Genomic DNA, 18963 nt, shown 5'->3' on the forward strand with positions numbered 1-18963 from the left:
GCAAGTTCACCCTAAGGATTATCACCAGAGTCTGGCACAGAAGGACTGAGCCCCCCACCGCCTCCGGAAGTGCTGACGGCTCACCTGCGCCCGGATCCCGTGGTACACGCACAGCCAGAAGAGCAGCAGGGCACACAGGAACACAGACTGGAAGAGGTCGTCCAGCAACCCCGGGACCCAGCTGCTCACCAGGAAGGAGAGGGGGAAGAACGGGTCTGGAAGGCAAAAGGCAGACAGGCCTGGGGAAGGCAGCCTTGCCAGCACCCGGCAGGGCACCCCGTCCCCGTGTGAGGGCAGAACTCGTGATCGCTTTCCCCCCGGCCAGAGCCACGGGGAAGGCAGTGAACTAAAGGCTGTCTTGTTTTTTCAAAAAACCGAAAAGCCAATGAACAGATTGCTCCAGGAATGAGTACCGAGTGCCGTCTGCCCCTGCCAGCCGCTCCTCCCCGCGGCCTGGGAGTCCCGGCGCCGCAGCTCTGGAAGCAGATGCTTTCTGGAGCAGGGCACGAGGAGCAGACAGCGCTGCTGCCACCCTCAGCCAAGTCCCAAGACGGTGTCTGCGGCCCTTCCGGGTTTTAACCTCCAGGCAGGGGGAAAGCTGCAGGCGCCCGCCGCGTCCCTCGGGCCGCACGGGGCGCTACCACCTGTTCCTTCAGGGGCCCCCAGGCCACCTCCAGGATGCCTTCCAGCTTTCAACGTTAAAGGGGAAAGCGCCAAGGTAAACATGGCACCTACCGTTGTAAAGCAGCAGCAGAGGCAGGAGAACGGACATCCACTTCTGCTCGATGCCCCAGTCTCGCATGGAAAACTTCCGGAGGGAGTGAGCAAACAGGCACTGCGAACCAGACCAGGCCCCCAGTCACCGTCTCTGCCCACCCCGCCGAGCATCACCTTACGTCTGTCTTCCTGAATCACAGGTCTCAGTGCCAGCCAAGACCTGCTGAGCCAACCCCTTGCTGAACCGACCCTGAGACCATCAGTGACAACTGGGAGAAGACGGTGAATTGCTGCAAAGGAGCCTCGATGAGACGGTCACGGCTGTTCTCACAGGGGCAGGAGGTGACGAGGAATATAATGGCCGTAACCCCCCTGGCCCCCCAGCCTCCTCCTGGGCAGGCTGTTTCTACCAGGCTGGCTCCCACTGAGCCGCAGGGAAGGACCTCCCCGGGCACAGGCCACATGCTCCCAGAGGTGCGACTTTCACAGATGACACCAGCTTCTAGGGAGGCACCAGGGCTCCCAGAGGAAAAGCCGAGGAATGAGGCTTATATATAACCACGGTCAGACGATGTGCTTCTTTTCAAACACCTCCCTGAAGGGGCAGTGGCCCATGGGAGAGGTTTCTTTAAACTCTAAAACATCATACAATTTGTGATTTTTACGCCTGGAGTTGTTTTGTTTTTTGTTTTTTCTGCAGTCTAACGTAAGCCAATAATTTCCTAAGCAATTTGGACTTCCTGGGCTTGTGGACCATTTCTCCCAGTCTATCTGTCAGAATCAGGCCCATTTCTCTTGTTTGAGAACATGGGGCCCTGGGTACCAGCTCTCTGGGCCCCAGAGTACGGCAGCAGAATCCCAGGCAACAGAAATCCTTCAAGGAACAGCAAGGATTTCTGACCAAATATAAACAGCAGTTTTCCGCTTTCCTTTAGTGAGTTCACCGGGGGGGCCCTGGCCATCCCAGCTCTCAGGGTACTCTGTGGCCGTGTCCTGCCTTCCAGCCACACCCAGATCACCACCGTCTGGCACTTTCCTCACATGTCCCCTGTGAGCCTGTGTCCTTCTGTACACAGTTAGTCTGCGAAGCCACAAGTTCCTTGGGTGGCAAGTGGAGCGGCCAGCACTGCTAAGAGAGGACATCCTAAACGTCACACCTTCTGCGTCAGCACAGTGCAGGCAGCTGACGGGGGCAGGATACCACCCTTCAGGCACACTTCCTTTTCCTCCAATTTATAACCTCCCACCTTCACTGGCTGGGCCTCTGTGGGGACTGCCTGTACTCTGTGGGTTATCAGCCCCCAAAGACACGGCGCACCAGCGGGCAGAGACCTCGGATCCCAAATGAGCCGAGAGCCTGCACGTCCAAAGCCCCTCATCTGCAGTCTCCTGAAAAAGCCCAAAGACTGAAAGGTCTGGTCCACTTTTCCAAATGTAAAAACCCAAGAACGTGCTGTATCTGCACTCAGAGAAGGTCATTCAAACAAGGCAGAATCCCTTCCACACAGGTTAAATGGCACTTCTCACTGCACACCGATGAGAATTCACTTACAAGTCAGTGACCTGTAATTACTGTGACACTACGCGGTGCTTACTTACTAAAGATACCACAGCATTCTTGCAGCACAGCACCCCAGCAGAAATACAGAATATTTAGTACCATCAGGTCGGCCCACTGGATGGAGTGTCTCAGAGTTCAGGTAAATCTCCCGCACTCTAATAACCATAATTTATGAACTAACTTTGCCCTTGTTTGGATTCTGACATAATCTGTTAGGTGAATGGTACTTACGGTGACAACGAAGGTAAGCACCACAAAGACGAATCGGAACCAAATTTCCAAGTGGGAAAATGCAGGGTCGTAAGTCTTCCACTAAAATGGAAAGCAGGAAAACAACTTGAAAAAAAATTCATCTAAAAGGAACTACACCACATTATTTATTTATTTTTTATATGGTGTGCCCATACAATGGAATATTATTTTTTTTTTAATGTCTTCTATTTATTTATTTATTTTTGGCTGTGCTGGGTCTTCACTGCTGCACGAGGGCTTTCTCTAGTTGCGGCGAGCAGGGCTACTCTTTGTTGCGGTGTGCGGGCTTCTCATTGCGGTGGCTTCTCTTGTTGCGGAGCAGGGGCTCTAGGCGCGCGGGCTTCTGTAGTTGTGGTGCGCGGGCTCTAGAGCACAGGCTCAGTAGTTGTGGCGCACGGGCTTAGTTGCTCCGCGGCATGTGGGATCTTCCCGGACCAGGGCTCGAACCCATGTCCCCTGCATTGGCAGGCGAATTCTTAACCACTGTGCCACCAGGGAAGTCCCCACCACATTATTAATAATAGTTATCTCTAAATGTGAGACTACAGGTAGTTTAAAATGTTCTCTTACACTTTCTTACATGTTCTAAAACTTTAATACTTAGTACATTTTATTTTTATATTAAAGAACACACACCTTGTACCAAGAGTTGAAAATAGCTTTAAATGGTGGCATACTAATGATGAATCTGGCAGATAAATTATTCTATAATAATAGTAATAGCATTTGGCTTTTAAATCTCATATCAAAGATCAACGCTGTCAATCTCTTTATTAGAAAAAGCCATGCTTTCCATTAAAAGACACAGATTTTTAAATGATGCAAAAATGTAAGTATGATGTTCTAAAAAAGACTGAGTGAAACTTATAGATATGAATCTGAGACAAAAATAAATACTGTGGAATGACGGTTGTCAGTTCTCATGCTGAGTAGTCTCACTCATATCAAGTGCATGGCTAACAGAGCAAGGATGAGGCCCCACGTGCTGACAGCAGGTGGAAGGCAGCCCTTCCCACCTCGGTTACCAGCCAGATTCATCACCAGAGCCCAGGACACGGCGCTGCACGGGGCTAGGGAGCCCCACCATTTTAATGCACTGAATTAAAATCATCTGAGCAATTTAAAAATTGTAACAGATAGAGCAACAGATAGAGTTAAAGACACCAGATTCACCTTATTTGCCTCAAACATTAAATGTATACACACACACACACACACACACACACACACACACACACAAAGACACTGGACACGAGGCAATGAAGGGCCATGATCTCTAGCTGATGGGGGACAGGTGCACCCCCTGGTCACCCCAAGCCCTGGGGGAACCCGAGCAGAGCCCAGTGGTCTCTGAGTCGCAAACACACCGCTGTGAGTGCAGGAACACAGCTCACCAGCTGTGACTCACAGGACGGAGTACTAACAGAGGTACAGAGCAAGCTCCAGCCACCTGCCTAAGGTCGCCCTCCCCACGTCTTCCCCTGAATCCTGATCCGCGCATGAGAGTGAGTAAACCACCCGAGGCCAGGGGAAAATCCCTGAAAGGATCACTGGCACTCACAGAAGGCCAGTAACAGTAAGAAAAATGCACCGTCAGAGGGATATTGTAGCGCGTACTCCAAGCACTCTTACCTCAGTGGTGGGGAAAAATTAGCCTTAGACTCAATGCTGCTTTGGTCCCACCTAGCAAAGTTTAAAATCAAGGCCTGAAAAGCACACACTGTTTCCAAGTAACATTACCACATCCTAGAACAGAGCTCAAGGATATTTATCAGAACACAAAACTCTAGCAATCAATAACGTCTGACATTGAATCAAAAATACCAGACGTGTAAAAAAAGCAAGAAAATATGAAACATGAGAAAAAACTAATCAATCAAAACTGACCCAGAAATCGCAGACGACAGAATTAGTAGATAAGGACGTGAAGAAGCTAGAGGAGAGTTTGCACACGTGGAGCAGAGACCTGGAGGGTGGTCAGCAGCAGATTAGACGTCACAGAGGGCACAGACGTGAAGACAGCAAAAGGATCCACGTAAAATGCGACAGAGAGAAAAGACGTCACAGAGGGCACAGACGTGAAGACGGCAAAAGGATCCGCGTAAAATGCGACAGAGAGAAAAGACGTCACAGAGGGCACAGACGTGAAGACGGCAAAAGGATCCACGTAAAATGAGACAGAGAGAAAAACGAACAGAGCATCAGTAAGCTGTGAGACAACTTCAGGTGGCCTAGTAGATGTATACTTGGAGTCCTCAAATTTCTATTGGCGGGAAGAAGGCAGGAGGATAGAAAAAATATTTGTAGAAATATTGGCCAAATTTTTCCCAAATTTGTTGAAAATTATAAACTCACAAATCCAAGAAGCTCAATGTACCCTAAGTACAAGAAATACAAAGAAAAGTATACCAAGGAACACCATAATCAAACTGCTTAAATAAGTAAAAGAGAAAAATCCTAAAAAGTGGCGGGAGGGGGCTGGAGGGGCGGAGAACTGTTACAGAGGACAAAGACAGGATGATAGATTTCTTGTCAAAAAGGGCAAACCAGAAGACCAATATTTTCAAAGTACTGTAAATCAAAACCACAATGCAATACCACTACATACCTATTAGAACGGCCAAAACTAAGTAGACTGCCCTACCGAGTGCTGACGAGATGAGGATGTGAAGCAACTGGGACCCTCACACACCGCTGATGGGAATGTGAGACAATACAGCCACTCTGAACCCAGTCTGTCAACGTCCCAAACAGTTATCCAGACCCCTGACACATGACTCAGCACCCCACTCCTAGGTATTTACCCAAGGGAAGTGAAAGCACATGTCCATAGAAAGGTTTGTACACAGACATTCACAGCAGTTTTATTTATAACAGCCCCAAACTGGAAACAATCCAAATATCCATGAGCAGGTGAGTGGATAAACTAACTGTGCTATATCCACACAGGGAGCGTCACGCAGCAACACAAAGGAATGAACTACTGATACACCCAACATCACTAATCAGTCTCAGAGTAATTATACTGAGTGCAAGAACCCAAACATACTGTATGATTCCATTTACATAAAATTCTAAAACATACAAACGAATTTGTAATGCAAGCAGAACTATTAACAATTGATGTGAATGGGAAAGTGGAAATCATAGTAATTAAGATCATATGAATTGTGAAGTCAGAGATTCGTATTTACTTAATCTCATTAAACCTCAGATTTCGCCTCCATAAAATAGCTACTTTGAAGAATTATCATAACAATCATAACATTTAAATAAGAGGATGCATATAAAAAGTTTAGTGCAGTGCCTGGCAAAGAGCAAATATTCAGTAAATAATAGCTGCTATTATAAATCCAAAACACTACAGCTATTATGATTATTGCTATACTGTTTACATTTTACAACAGTATCATTTACAAAACAATCACAGTAGTGATTATGAGCAAATGATGGGGGGAGTGTTGATGTGAACATAATATTCAAAAAGAAAAAAGTATAATACATATCTTAGTTATAGATTTTAAGGCATGATCAAGAAGAGAAAAAAGAAGTGTTACCATCAAGAAAAGACTCACAAAATACGTTTAAAGTAACAGTGAAGAAAGTACGTATTTTTTTACCCTCAAGAGACTGTAACTCTTTTTATTTTTTATTTTATTTATTTATTTGTTTTGTTTTTTTTTTTACTGTAACTCTTAAGAAAGAAAATAACCATGGACTCCCCAGAAGGAGGGGGGATTCAGTCTTAGGATTCTGTCAGAGGAGCACAAAATAATCAACTCGCACACTTCAAAAATTAGCACTAGAAAACAATGCTTTACTCAATACATAAATAGCTAAACCTAAAATACACATTTTATAGGGTTGGCCAAAGAGTTCGTTCGGGTTTTTCCGTAACATCCTACGGAAAAACCCGAACGAACTCTTTGGCTAACCCAATAGTTCTAAAATGTGAGTTCATAGGGGAAAGGAGGAGAAAGATGAGGAGTTGGGGTGAAGAAGACAGACAACATTAAACCCCGGCTTCCCCGACTGGATCCTGGGCTGGAATCTGCCGCACGGTGGGTGCTCAATACCTTGCGATGGTGGGGCCAGTCTTACTTGCTCCTGGGGCCCTTCCCCTGCCCTTCCTGCTGTAGGGAAACCACTGCCACCCAGGAGCTCCCTCCAGGAGGCCGCCCTTGTCAGCAGCTGCTGAGCAGAAGCGCCTCTGTGTCCCGCCGAGGCCAGGGCGGCCTCACAGCTCCATCTGGCGTTCGCTGGTGCCAAGGGTTTGAAAAGTCTTCCTTTTCCCTAGAGTGAGCCCGAGAAGGCGTGAAGCTCAGAGGACAGGGCCCCAGCCCCTCCGCTACAGACAGCATAGACAGCAGCCCTCCAGTAGCCGTGGGCCCAGTGATGCTGGGGCCAGGAGGGCAACGGTCCACAGGGATCTTGTCAAGCAGTGGTGAGTGCCTGCACCCTAACAGGAGAGTGGTCACTGAATGGACCCAAGTCTATGGGTTTAAATATGTCTTTTAGTCAATATGTTATGCATTTCCGTTGCACCAATTTACACTTTCACTAGCAGGGTATGAGAGCTCTGGCAGCTCCACATCCTTGCCAACTTTGACATTTTTTTGTCTTTTTCATTTTAGCCATTCTGGTGGGTGTGTAATAACATCACTAAGACACTCTAAAGATGTATTGTATTCATTATACTTCGTTTGCTTCCAAAAAGGAATGAAGGTAGTTTATAATAAAAATCCAGACTAGACAGAAACCATTTTAAAGGATTTTTCAAAGGTAAAACAGTAAAGAAAGAGGGTAATTATACCAGCAACCCATGCCAGGATGTTAGTAATTACTACAACTCAGCATAAAACATCTTTCGGAGATTTGTAGCAGCTAATACCAAAAGAGAAATGTGAGGAGCTACACAGCTTTCATTCTCTAATAAAAGGAGTTAAAACAAATGGTCAAAGGAATTCTGTTTGAAAGTTTAGATGAGAGCTCACAGCATAATGGATATTGCCTTCAACAGCAATTTTATAAAAGATATAGAAACACTTTGCATAAGATTCTCTAATTTCTTAATGCATCTCTAGACAAGCTGTAGGCATAACGTGAACTTGTGACTCTCTCAGGTAGCTGTGAACTTCTCGGAGTGAACAGCTGGACTGTATCTTAGACTTCTTCTTTCAAATACCAGTTGCTTTTTTTAAAAACAAATAATTTTCCCTCCTGATGATAAATATAATTAATAAAAGCTCATTATTAAAAATAGAGGGGAAAAAAAGAAAATAAACATTAACCCCACCACCCAGAGATGGTCTTCTGTTTTCTAAAATACAAAATTTTAATTAACACTTTTAATTCATGTACTTTTCTTTTTTAAAAAAAAATCAGTATGTGGTTTGTGCTATCTATCCTACTTTGTGACCAGTTTATTATTTTAACAGGTACAGAAGAACTAATTTATTTATTTAACCAGAACATTCCTGCTGAAATAGAGATTTCTCCCAACTTCCTGCTATGAGGAACATGTTTGAACATAAATCTTTGTGGACATTTTTTCATTATTTCTTTAGAATAAACTCCTAGAAGTAGAACTACTAGGTCAAAAAGAACATACACATATAGGCTTTGATACATTGCCAAACTGGCCCCCAAAGTTCAACCAATTTACACCCCATTAACCTGTATGAGAACTTGTGTCCTTACATTTCACCAACGCTAGATGTGATTTTTCTTGTTGGTGTTTTGACTATTTGCCAGTTTGATAGGCTTTAAAAAAAAGACATTCCTTCTTGTATTCTCTAATGTTTTGGTTTGCATTTCAAAGGTTTGTCCGGCCATTTGAATTTCTTATTTGGTGAAGTGCTACGCTGTTATTCTTCAATCACAAACCTAACTGTTGCCAGACCCTCTGCTGTTACTGGGAATACAGAAATGTACCAAAAATGGAGAAAAATCTTAGGTGACATCCCTCACAAACCCGAGGGTCCTACGTCTCAGCTTTCTGGATGCCGAGGAGAGCTATCAAAACAAAGCTCTGGCTGTTGGCATCATTCAAGGAGAGCTGCTCTGACGGCAACTTCCTTATTGAGCCCTAAGATGAGATCACGTGGGCTGCCTTCGACCAGCAAGGGCGGAATGACATGAACCAGGTTTATCTGAAACATGTATCAAATTATTTAGGAATAAGTTTAAGAGGAAATGTAAACAGATACAAAAGACAGGAAGGAGAGAACCATAATCAAAAACAAACAAAACAGTGGCCCAAGCCCACATAATAGGGCCGGGGTGAGGTAAACCCTGTGGGGAAAACTGCTGAGCACTTTGATAAAGGGCTTGTAGGGGATGATGTCCCTATAAAGACGGCAGAAAGGAGCGATCCCTCGCTGGGAAAACACGGTGCTCTTTTCTTTCCGCATTCTCCAATCAGAAGGATGCGAAACAGCAAAGTCTAAAGCACAGATGTTATCACAAGATGAGTCCAAAGAGTGCCTGAGCTCACGGCATCTGTCTGAGGCCCCATCTGGGTTCAACCTCTGCATCGTGAACCTGAGGACACAGGCAGAATGCTAATCAGATCTTCTGAAGACAGAGTTTGAGGAAATCATTCGCGCAACAAGGAACAGAATCCAGATTCAAACTCAAAGATCGGGAGAGACTGGGGAGGAAGCTGAAAGCACTGGGAAGAAATTCAGGAGCAGAGTGGGGCGTCTGAGTAGCGTCTGAACTGTGAGAAACCCACCGCAGGAGCCCGGGATGAACGAGACTAGGCTGAACAGCAGAATAAGTCCGCGGGGTCCGACAGGTGATGCAGCTTCTAGAGGAGCCGGCACCTGGGGGGCCACCTGCTCCCTCCCCAGGGGGGCACCCCTCTCGGCCAGGCTGATTCGGGGCCATGGGGAGGAAACCTGGAGTCTGAGGGGTCCAGAAGTCACACCCCCGGGGCTTTGTGAAGGAAAGGAAAAACCTCAGAGACAGCCTTCTTCAAACACCTGCGGAGCGATCAGGCAGATGAAGAATAAACAAACTCGCTTTGGGTAGTCTAGAGACAGGACATGAAGAAAAGTAGCGAGACCGTAACAACGGTTACCATTTGTCAAGCTCACAACGAGCAGGCGGTGGGCATGACCCCAAGCCCAGCCGACCTCCAGAGGCCTCCCGGGAAACAGAGAATCGCAGACGTGGGAGGGCCCGAAGGGTGCAGGAGGGCTCCCACACACCACAACCTCTCAGCAAAGGGGACCCCTTTGTCCAAATAAAAACCTGTGTATAAACATTCATAGCAGCGTTATTCACAATAGCCAAGAAATGGAAACAACGCAAAAGCCCATCCACCGATGAATGGATACACAAAAGGTAGCACACACGTACAATGAAATATTATTTGGCAAAAGAGGAATGAAGTGCTGTTACCAGCAAAGCACAGATGAACTTTGAAAACACTGTTTAGTGAAAGAAGTCATTCACAAAAGAGCACAAAGTATATGATTCCATTCATATGAAATGTCCACTACAGGCAAATCCATACAGAGAGAAAGCAGATTAGTGATTGCCAGGGGCTGGGGGAGGGAGAAATGAGAAGCGACTACTAATAGACTTCTTTTATGGCCTGTGAATTACATCTCAAAAAAGCAAAATTAAAAAAGGAACCCCCTGGCACCTTCCTTCAATAGTCACAGCTGTATGAGGTAGCTATTTTATGATAAGGAAACAGAGGCACAACAGTGTCAAACTGTAAATGGTGGTGCTGGGACCTGAACCCAGCTCTTCTGGCTGATCTAACACCCGTGTCCCTAGTCACCCTGATGATTATTCTGACTCCCAACAAGTGGCAGGAACAAGGAGGCTGATTTCAGCCGGACACGAGACAGGAATGTCTAACCATCAGAGCTGCATGATTCGGGGCAGACAGGCACGTGAGAGCAGGGACCCTTCACCAAGAGGTCTGGCAGGGTCTGAAGACCACTCACAGGCCTGGAGAAGGCGGTCCTGCCTTCCTTGGAGGGTACACCTGGCAACTTCTCCATTACCTCCCAACTGGAAGGCTACTCTCTCTCCTAAATCTTAGAACACCATGGTTTTCCAATTCCATGTTGTTTCTTTAAGCAATTGTGGTCCCATGTATGTAAGAAACTGGTTTTTCTACAGTTTTTAGAACTGTACATGTCTTCCCCTGTCCAAAATAACATGATTTCGATGCTGTGATTTATTTCAGTCATTCCACAAAGAATGGAAGCTAAACAAATGAGCCACAGAAACGCTGTGGTCAGCTGGTATACTTACGGTGAAGTTCATTTCCTTGATGCGTTCCTTCAGGTGTTTGAATCCCACAGTCACTGTATATTGAGTGTAATTCAAGTAGCTGAGGTGAGCCACAATAATTTCTGCACATTTCTGCAAATGCACAAGGAAGATCTGTGTCTTTAAAGCAAGCAAGACTCACTCTTGAACCAACTGACCCACGAAGTAACACATTCCAACAACAGATGATCCAAGAGATCATCTCCAGGGAACTTGCCAGAAGCTCAGAAAAATTCAGATGCCAGCCAAAACCAGTTCTTAGAAAGAAAGAACCAAATGGATATATTTAGAAACAAATAATACATGGTTTACAATCATTAGAACCTTTCTACTTCATACAATTCAAAATAATATGTCAGTCACCTAGAGAACAGACTTGTGGTTGCCAAGGGGGAGGGGAAATGGGGGAGGGATGGATTGGGATTAGCAGATGCAAACTATTACATATAGAATGGATAAACAACAAGGTCTTCCTGTATAGCACAGGGAACTATACTCAATATCGTGTGACAAACCATACTGGAAAAGAATATAAAAAAGAATGTATATATGTATAACTGAATCACTTTGCTGTACAGCAGAACTTAACACGATATTGTAAATCAACTATATTTCAATAAAATAAATTTTAAAACTAATAATATGTCAGCTGCATAAAAAAGTAAGTTAATGCAACACAAACCTGACGCTTTCACAAATACACTAGTGCAGGAGGCACGTCAGCTAAGACACAACAGATCAGACCCCTCAGCCTAACTTTCCTCCTCGGCCCACTTCTGCAACTGCTGTAATGATGCACAGAGTGGATTACGTATTTTTTTTCCTCCACTAGCCTGTCGTTCCCACGCAGAGTCCCCTGCGATCTCTTGAAGTGTGTGGCGTGTGTGCCCACTGGCCGGCTGAGCCCCTTGCTTTCGTCCTTCAGAATTAAGAATCGGGTCTGCTCAGGTCTCCTCTATTTCAGAGAGGTGAGGGGAAGGAAACCCACCCTCCAGGTGCGAATTTAGGTGTGGACTCAGTGGCCGGGCCAGCATGCCCCTCGGGCCCCGACAGAAGGCCCCTCCGTGTGCCACGAGGAATCTGGCCACGGCCCAGAACAAGCAGGCCGTCCTGTGGCACTTGTTGGAGCCTGGGGTCTGAACTGGGCAGTCACCCTGCCGTTGAGCAAAGGCTTTCCAAGCCAGGACTGCCCGAGGTCGGGTAGGAAAACAGACCTGAGTGTCACGTAAGAAGGCTTAAGAAGATAGGAAGGCAGTGGGCGGGGAGAGGGAGCTGATGCAAGGGACGGGGAAGAAGGCAGAGGAGAGGCAAGAGCACGGCGCGGGGGACTGGTGGGCCTCCTGGCCCAGTCTGCGCGGGACGGAGAAGCCACTGCTGGTGCAGTGGTCCCTTCAGACCGCACACCTGTCGTCCCTCCTGTCTATTCAGTGCGGTGGGGGTGCCTGGACCCTCACGCCGGCGCGAGCAGCGCGAGCTCTCACCTTCCTAACCCACCTCCGTCCTCACCACTCGCCGCCAACCCCAGGGGAGGCGTGACCCCCTGCTTTACAGACGAGGAAAATACAGTTTAGAAACTGGCACAGCCCCGGGCGCACGGGCGATGAACAGAGGACGCGGGAGAGTCGGGTCACTTCTGCTGCTTCCCCGGGCTCCGCTGCCCGGGTCCACCCAACGAGCCAGGGCAGAGCCGCGGCGCAGGGCGCAAGCAGCCGCTGCCGCGACTGTGCTGGGCGGGGCGCTCCGTCAGCTCGGCCTTCCTGCAGCCCAGGCCCCTCGGGCGACGGTTCGGACCCATCTCAGGATCTCCTAGCAGATGTCGACACAGAGGGGCCAGAGCCAGCGGCCAGCCTCTGAACGGGAAGCCTCCCGCTCCGAATTCTTTCTCGCCGGGAAAATCTGTCCAGTACCTGTTACTAACCAGGCGCTGTGCGCGGGTGTTAAGGGCACAGGCTTCGGAATAAAAGAGCCTGGGCGGAGGGGGCCTGGTCCCGTCCCTCACGATCCGTGTCATCTTGGGCAAGTGCTTTGACCTCTCTAAGCCTCAGTGTCTTCGTCTATGAAGTGGGGCTCTAACAACAGTTCCTGCTCGTGGGCCTGCTCTGGGGACGGAATGAGACCGTGTATGGACAGTACCCGCCACGAGGCCACTTCCGAATCCTATAACCAAACGCAATCCCTTTGGATGCTCCCACGCATGCTGTCCCACGACCCGTTAGGTCCCAGCGGGGCCTCCTTGCTACAGCAGGATCTGGTTCCGACTCTTGGGGTCCTGACGGAATACGGCATCAACAAAACCTAGAGCGAGGGCTCCTTTCCCACTGTGGGCCATCGGTCTCCTAGCCCAGAGCCACGTGCTGCACCCTGGAGTAGACGCTCAAAAGAGGAGGCCACTCTTCCCAAGAGGCCTGGGTCCCAGCATCCCGAATGGATCAGGGAGTTAGTTCATCCCACAGCTGGAAATAAACCAAGGCCCCAGCAATCAAGAAAGACCACAGGACGGTGGCAGGCCGCCCTCCTGTGAGACAGGCAGCCAGTCAAGTCATCTGTGGATGCAACAGGCAGGGGCCTACACTGGCAGTAAACACAGGCACCAGGGTGTGTGTATGTGTATATGTGTGCATGTGTGTGTGTATGCGTATAAGAATTTACAAGGTATCAGTGTATACAGTCAGATGGGTTTTCCATGCCATCATTGGTATGACTCAGTTTTTTTACCTAAGAGAGCAGCTCCGTAAGAGCGCAGCAAGATGACTCACCACGGACCAGTCAAATGCACTCACCCCTGCACATGTGAGGGTCCTCGTCCGATTGTGAACTTTATTATGAACGAACATGGTGGTCCCGTCCTGACCTACACCATCGACCTTAACAGTCATGGTGAAGTTTGTCTGAATAGCTGTTTCTACAAAAGAAAGAAATCCAGTGTTAAGAGACCACGAGAGGCCGTCACACCTGCAGAAGTGCCTGCCTGGCCGCGCGTCGGCCCGGGAAGGTTCTGGGACGCACCAGCCTCCCCATATCTGCCAAGCTCACACTTGCCAGCCAAGTCCAGCCCTTCCGTGAACTTGTTTCTCACCCACCCCCAAGTTTCATTTCACAAAAGGGCAAATATTTCATGGCTAATAAAGCTTTATTTTTTAATTTCCCATATAAATTTTAATTTAACTGCATACCAAAATAAAAACAGGTTTCTTATTTTTTCTGATTATATAATTCATTATTTTTCTGATTATATGCTCATTGTTTAAATATATCAAAGACCAAAAATATAAAGATGGTATTAAACACGTATAATGCCACAACCAGAGAAACTATAATTTCATGTTTGTGTGCATCCTTCCAGACTGTTTTCTAGACACACAAATATATAGTGATATCAAATTTATTTATGCTTTTTAAAATGTTATAAAAAGAGGTTAATTTTTTTGTAATATGCGTTTGTTTCACTTAATTTACTGCAGTCATTGGGTTATCTTTTCAAATTCTTTCAACCAAAGTGCTTCCTCTAAATCACAGTACATAGAAAACGATGTGGAGCATCTTCTCGGTCCTCAGGGAGGGTGCTTGACCGGGTCGCCCTAGGTGGACAGAGCGAGGCCGTTATAAACTGCGAGTGCTTTGGGCAGGCGTTCTCAGCCTCAGCACCATGGCTGTTTTGAGGTCAGATAATTCTCTCCTGTGAGGAACTCGTCCTGTCACTGTAGCATGTTTACCAGCATCTGTGGCCTCCACCCACTGGATACTGACAGCACTCCCTGCTCCCCAGCTGTGACAGCCATGTCACAAGGTCTCCAGACACTGCCAAGTGTCCCTGCGGGACAGAACCATTGGCTTAGGACACCAGGACTTAACTCTCTCCCAGAAGCCCCCTGGAAAAGGCTGCAGCCGCAGCACCTACACCGTGCAGCCACAGGGCTAGGCTTCACCGCTATCCCGAAGGATGACCGGTATCCCGAAGGGTGACTGCTATCCCGAAGGATGACCAGTATCCCGAAGGATGACCAGTATCCCTGAGGGCCGACGGGTACTCCGCAAGCGCTGCAACATAACTTTCCTTGGAGGACATTTAAGGGGCTCCCAACTTGCTGGTATTAAAAAGAATAATCACCACCTTATAATCCATCTTTGAGCGCTTGCTGAAAGATTTTAAAGCTCTTTAAACCTTTCAAATATGGTGCTCTGTACAAAAAAACAGTCATTCTAACATGTCAGGCGTCATACCTTTTGAATGATCCAACTCGCCAACACATGTCAGCCATAGTTGCTGGTTATATGTAGACAGCGGGTTTGAAAGTATCTGAACTGGCTTTAGCTGAGGCAAAAGGAAAAAGAAGTTAAAAAATCCATGTGATCTCTTCAGTTGCGCCTACCCAATGTCTCACCTTAACATACAAAATCTACATTTACAAAAAAGGTTGGAGTGGTAGCTCTGAAACAGAAACATGTAGTTTTCCTTTAGTCAATATAAGTAAAATTCTGCCTTTCAAAAAAATAAAGGACTAACTTTCTGCGGCAATTCACTTGTCTCTCATGAAAACTTCCAAAGCAGGCAGTCTCCACTACCTATAGCCTTGGGACAATATACCTACTTAAATACCAAGAAAAGGCCATCTTGGAGAAAAAAATTAAAGTGCGTAAGATGATACATATAATAAGATAATAAAGGACACCAACAAATATTTTCATATTCACAAGAACCATTTTTTTTTTTAGTACCAATATGCCAGACATGTCACTGACATCTGTCATTTTCAGCTTTAACAGCCCTAGAGAGAGAAATTAGAGGGGACCACATTGCCAGTGACGTTTCTGCAGTGTCTGCTGAAAAACACAATACTGGTGTCTAACAGTAAGGGATACAGAAGGAGTTGCCTGAGGAGCCCGATCCTAGCTCCAAAGACAAGCATTATTTGAAGGTAAATGGGTAGTTTTTGTGTTTTAATGCTTCTGTTAGACCTCAGGGAAACTCCCTGTGCCCGGAGACTTGCCCCAAAGCCACCAAGACAATGAAACCAACTGGAGGATGATCTATATAGCCTTTCAGAAGTGAGGACCATCTTTTGGAAGCGAGTCAGTTCCGGGAGACAGCTGCTATTTTCAGTGTCAAAAAAGGACTTACATCCTGAGACGGAAATTTTAAAAGACCAAACTATGGTCAGGAAACCCTATGGCAGCACCTCTTCAAATAGATCCTCAATCTGAGAGTTAAGGAAAATAAAGAAATGCCAAAAAAAAAAAAGTGATGATAGGTCAAACAAGGGCCCAAAAGGTAAGTTTTTGGACATTTTTCTCCGTTTGCTTTTTTGAGAATCGGAGGTGGAAACCTAGCAGGGAGCTGGGAGAACGAAGACGGGGGTGGGGTGGTGGCGGGGTATTGGGGTCAAATAATCAGATTTAAGCCACACACCTTACAAGGCAGTAAGAATGTGGGACGACTGCTTTCAGTTTATAGATGAAGATACTTCAATATCAGAAAAAGAAAAGGCTTAGTTGTTTGGGCTCTCACAAAAGTTAGCATTTATTAAAGAAAACCAAAATTTTCCAAGTGGAAGGACCTCTGTTTTTCTCTAAAGATGGTGAAGAATCAAGGCACATTTTATTTTTTAAAAAAGAAAAGAAACAGGATTTTTCATTTAAACTGAGTTCATGCAAGAAATACCAAACAATCATTAGAAAAAAACTGTTACTGTTAGAAACCTGACATAAAGACCACTTCTTAACTTAGGCAAATATAATAAAAAAGAGTCAGAAACCTAAGTGAGCATCGTTAGAATTTATAATCTAATAAGTCTTGCACACGGGAGGAATCAGGAGGAGTTAACCAGCCTTTGGAAATGAATTGCTGCTCCCTAAGAGGTAACATCACCATCCTTTCTCAGCACTCAGGTAACTATTACAGCAGAAAAGGTAAATTTTAGCAAACGAGGACCCAGAGGCCAGCAGCTGACGGTAGAGTGAGAAATGTGTGTTGCCCGAGAAGCAAGCTGCCGGGCAAGGGGGGTGGGTTTGACCTTAATGACACTTTAAGCAGGACCATTTCTTAGTGACCCTTAGACCCAGTCTTACCTCTTTGCTATTATTTAGTGAAAAATTAGCTGCAGAAGTCTGGATCACTTTGGGTCCTAAAGTGTAACAGAGAAAGAAAAAAGCAGGTTATAACTATATTGATAATTAATGTTGAATTTTTTCAAATGCCAAGAAACACTCATATATTATACAGAGGTAGTCTTTTTCCTGGTCTATCTTTGAAGGTTTTATATATATATATATATATATATATATATATATATATACACACACACACACACATATACACGCACATAAACACACACACACATATACGTGTAAAACATACAAACATAGGAACACAGGCACACAGTACCCACTCTGCTGCACATGCTAACCACCCAACGCAGGTGAACACAACATGACCCCATGCAATGCACACGACGTCCATGGGGCTCTGTGTGTGCAGACCCCCTCCCTTGCTCTCTGGGAAGGCTCTCTCTGGAGGGCGTGGATCCAAGAAAGCATTAACGACACAGACACTATCTATATATTTTGTATAAAGATTTCTGCTAAAAAAAATTAAGACACATTTATCCATTCATCCAATTAATCCAATCTTCCAAATTATTAAGTTGAGGATATTAAAAAGAAAAGTATATATACTAACAATATACTCAAGGCTTTTCCCAAAATAACATAAACAAGCTTCATAGACTCTTACACTGTGATATTTCAGAGCTTTGGCCTTAAAAGAAGTAGTCAAAGGAAACACTGTGAACCTGATTTCATTTACAACCGGGTTTGTTCTGAAGCAAACCCTCGCAGCCAGTGTTCCGGCTGCCTCCGAGGCCACGCCCAGCCTGTTGCCAACCACCCTCCACTTGGAGGAGGAGATACCTGAGTACAAACCTCAACCACTGCAGAAGCATGTCTCTGGGGCACATTCTTGCAGGCTGAGCAGAGATGTCTCCGGGTAGGAAGGAGGCGTGCACCCACAGAGAGGCTTATTTCTCTTTTTTTAAAAAAAATAAATTTATTTATTTATTTATTTATTTTTGGCTGCATTGGGTCTTCGTTGCTGCGCGCAGGCTTTCTCTAGTTTCGGCGAGAGGGGGCTACTCCTCACTGCGGTGCGCAGGCTTCTCATTGTGGTGGCTTCTCTTGCTGTGGAGCACGGGCTCTAGGCGCACGGGCTCCAGTAGTTGTGGCACGCAGGCTCAGTAGTTGTGGCTCGCGGGCTTAGTTGCTCTGCGGCATGTGGGAACTTCCCGGACCAGGGCTCCAACCCATGTCCCCTGCATTGGCAGGTGGATTCTTAACCACTGCGCCACCAGGGAAGTCCCAGAAAGGCTTATTTCCAACGGATTCACAATCGGAGTGCACTCCTGTCCCAGGAAGTAAGGCAGCCTGGCTTCTCAGGAAGAACTGAGAACGGGGAGTCAGGAAAGTCTAGACTCGAGTCTCAGCTAACAGGCTTTCTGGACCTCATTTCCTCATCTGCAAAACGAGGTGACTGACCCAGTGGTCCCTTGGGCACTCTGAACTCTGAAATCCTAATAACCTGACTATAGAAAGTTAACTAGGAGCAGAGGACTTGTGTGTCTAATCGACTGGGCCACACGGTGCCCAGATAACTGGCTAAACATTACTCTGGGTGCGTCTGTGAGGGTGTTTCTGGATGAGAGTACCTCTTGAATCAGTAGACTAAGTAAAGCAGACTGCCCTCCCAATGTGGGTGGGCCTCACCCAAATCACTGAAGGCTTGAACAGAGCAAAAGGCTGAGTAAGGGAGAATTTGCTCTCTTCCTCGGGGCTCTCTGTCTTCAAGCTGGTACATGAGTCTTCACCTGTCTTCAGACGCAGGAACACTTACACCATCGGCTTTCCTGGGTCTCCAGCTTGCCGACTGCAAACCGTGCAGCTTCTCGGTCTCCATAGTCATGTGAGACACTTCCTTATAATAAAATCTCTCTCTCTCATCCGCCCCCGCCCCCCACCGCCATCTCTCTCTCTGTATCTCCTATCGGTTCAGTTTCTCTGGAGAACCCAGACTAACACAGATTTTGGTACCAAGAGTGGTTCTAGAGGAACAGCATGTTAAGGGTGAGTATTCTATCCTGGTTCTGGGG

The 18963-nt window shown here is 46.4% G+C and overlaps 1 protein-coding gene across 7 annotated transcripts in view; it reads right to left on the reverse strand.

Annotated features, from left to right (window-relative positions):
- TMEM181 (transmembrane protein 181) overlaps positions 1–18963 on the reverse strand; it is a 72016-nt gene that overhangs the window by 10514 nt on the left and 42539 nt on the right. For 4 of the 7 annotated variants that reach the window (XM_082404567.1, XM_082404571.1, XM_082404572.1 and 1 more), the window contains 7 exons: positions 16892–16947; positions 15047–15137; positions 13606–13727; positions 10808–10918; positions 2510–2590; positions 736–835; positions 85–239 (listed from right to left, as the gene is read on the reverse strand). In XM_082404567.1, coding sequence (XP_082260693.1) covers positions 85–239; positions 736–835; positions 2510–2590; positions 10808–10918; positions 13606–13727; positions 15047–15137; positions 16892–16947 — 716 coding nt within the window. The remainder of the gene's footprint in view (positions 1–84; positions 240–735; positions 836–2509; positions 2591–10807; positions 10919–13605; positions 13728–15046; positions 15138–16891; positions 16948–18963) is intronic. The other 3 variants (XM_082404566.1, XM_082404569.1, XM_082404568.1) reach the window with 1 other exon arrangement.

Source organism: Balaenoptera borealis, assembly GCF_965194805.1.
Source record: "Balaenoptera borealis genome assembly, chromosome: 9".
NCBI classification, from domain to species: domain Eukaryota; kingdom Metazoa; phylum Chordata; class Mammalia; order Artiodactyla; family Balaenopteridae; genus Balaenoptera; species Balaenoptera borealis.